The sequence below is a fragment of the Aplysia californica genome, unplaced genomic scaffold, assembly GCF_000002075.1.
Source record: "Aplysia californica isolate F4 #8 unplaced genomic scaffold, AplCal3.0 scaffold00328, whole genome shotgun sequence".
In the NCBI taxonomy this organism is placed as follows: domain Eukaryota; kingdom Metazoa; phylum Mollusca; class Gastropoda; order Aplysiida; family Aplysiidae; genus Aplysia; species Aplysia californica.
In genome coordinates, this window is record NW_004797598.1 from 749145 (window position 1) to 751703 (window position 2559).

General features: G+C 44.3%; 1 protein-coding gene across 1 annotated transcript in view; it reads left to right on the forward strand.

Annotated features, from left to right (window-relative positions):
- LOC106012319 overlaps window positions 1–2559 on the forward strand; it is a gene marked incomplete in the record, with an annotated part of 24439 nt that overhangs the window by 19795 nt on the left and 2085 nt on the right. The window contains 1 exon segment of the mRNA XM_013084919.2: window positions 2128–2445. Coding sequence (XP_012940373.1) covers window positions 2128–2441 — 314 coding nt within the window.

The window sequence follows — 2559 nt, forward strand, 5'->3', positions numbered from 1 at the left end:
GAAATAGACCCACTGCGACCAAACCGCGTTACTGGTGTGTAGTCCAATGCGTATGTATAATAGCTTTGGTCTGTCTGTATCGTTCTCAGTTACTAGGAATAAGACATGAATTATGACACCAGGGAAACGACTGGAGGTCCCATTAGAACTAGGCTAGGTCCACGATATGTTGAGACGTCGAGAATGCAGAAACTGTGAGTTTGAGTTTGAGTTTGGGTAAAGAGAAACACATCGTCACAACAATGGTCATAAAGTGCAAGGCAGATAGAAGGAAAAAAAAACAACAGAATGGAAGGAGAAAAAACAAAAAACAGAAGGGAAGAAAAGAATTAGGGCCTACCAGTGACGCCCTCCAGCCACCCGTAATACAGAAGCTACAAAGGGAAGCCCGCCATGACAAGAAGGTTATACATACAGTAAGGTTCTAATGTCCTTGCCTTGGGCTCAAGAAAGACGTAACTGTTCTCCAGCTGGCTCTCCGCGGACTCTCGCGAGTGTCTTCCGGATTATGCCCCCCTTGTTGTCCTTGCGAGAGCTGTTTTATGTGGTGTGATGACCGAGTTACCGACAGGAAGGATGAAGGGCCCTCCTCTCAGTCAGGTGTTACCTTGACCAGGACAGGAGTGACCACTGACCGTGATATTATGCAGGCGGGGAGTGAGGGGGTGGGGGGGGGAATGCTTGACCGTTGTCCAGTAAAGTAGTCGCCACAAAGTCTTCGACAGGTGGCTGGTGGTCGTTGGCGACTCCGGGTATGCTATCAATTTCATCGTCCGCGTTGATCCCTGCGTGTTTGGACTCATTACTCAAGAAGTTCAAAGTTCAGGAGCACAAATAGTACTTGTTGAGCTTAGAATTGGTAAAGGCTGAAAAGTCTTTCAACGTCTTTTTCTTTTAGTAGAGGGTTTTACGGCGCTCGCAACAGCATAATATGGTCATATGAGCGCCAAATTTCAACGTCTGCGTTTGTCCTTGAGTGTTTGAACACGCTACTCCGGAAGTTCAAAGTTCAGTACCTCACTTGTTGAACTTAGAATAGGTAAAAGCCGAAGAGTTCAATTTCAACGTTCTCGCTTATATATACATGGGCATTTGGACTCGCTGCTCCAGAAGTTCAAAGTTCAGGAGCATGATAATATTAATGTAGTACCTCACTTTTTGAGATTTGCATATAAGTAAAAGCTGAAGAGTTCAATTTCAACGTCTGCGCTTATCCATGGGTATTTAGACGCGCTCGCTACTCCTGTGGCTCAAAACTCAGAGCAGACAAATAGTACTTTATTGTTGAGCTTAAAATAAATACTTTTAAATAAAACTGAAGAGTTCAATTTCAATGTCCGCTTTTATCTCTGCGTGTTTGGACGCGCTACTGTAGTGGTTCAGAGTTCAGGAAAACGTAGTACTGGTACCTCACTTGTTGGGCTTTGAATAGGTATAAAGAGCTGAAGAGTTCAAGTTGGAATCTTACCACACTGACTGGCTGACTGGCATGCCGACGGTGGTTGATGGGAGTCGAGAGTTGCCTGCCTTATCTTTATCTTAAAAGTAAATTTGAACAACCCCGCCCCCAATTCGATTAGAACTGACGTGACATAGAACACGCATCCGGGCTCATAGTGAGGCCCATTGGTAACAGTTCTATGATATTATACCTAATACATGCCCACCCGTTGTTTGACAGTTCTATGAAATCATGCCTCATACCTGCTCACTTATTTTTGACACTTCTATATCATGCCTCATACCTGCTCACTCATTTTTGACACTTCTATATCATGCCTCATAACTGTTCACCCATTGTTTAACACTTCTATGATATAATGCCTCACGTCTGCTCATCCATTGTTCAACACTTCAATGACGCCATTCCTCATACATGCTCACTCATTTATGACACTTCTATATGATATTATGCCTCAAACTCTCTCATTGTTAAACACTTCTATGATATCATGCATCATACCTGCTCATCTATTGTTCAATATGTCAATGACGCCATTCCTCATACATGCTCACTCATTTATGACACTTCCGTATGATATCATGCCTCATACACATACCTGTTCATCCATTGTTTAATGCTTCAATGACACCATTCCTCATACTTCTTCTATTTTCCTTTCACAGGAGAGCTGGCCGAAGACAAAGCCCAGGAGACAGTTCAGTATTTCATGAACCAGATGGTACCTCAGTCCCCCGTTACTCTCACGACGACAACATCATCGCCATCGTCGTCACCACTGTCATCATCATCATCATTATCATCATCGTCATCCCTTTCCTCCTCATCGTTGTCCTCATCATCACCACTGTCATCCCCGTCGTTCCGTTCCCCTCTGAGATCTCTCGATGGTCCTCTGTTGATGAGGTTCTCTCCGGCAAACTTCGAAAAGCAGCGGAAACAGCCGAGCTTTTCGCTGCGGAAGACTCGGAAAGATTGAACCGGTAGGTTTGGATTTGGTTTTCTGATGCTGGCTAAGATTTGATGATTAAGTTTAAGTTGGGTGAGTGAAGGAGAGAGAGAGAGAGCGAGTGAGAGAGAGAGAGAGAGAGAGAGAG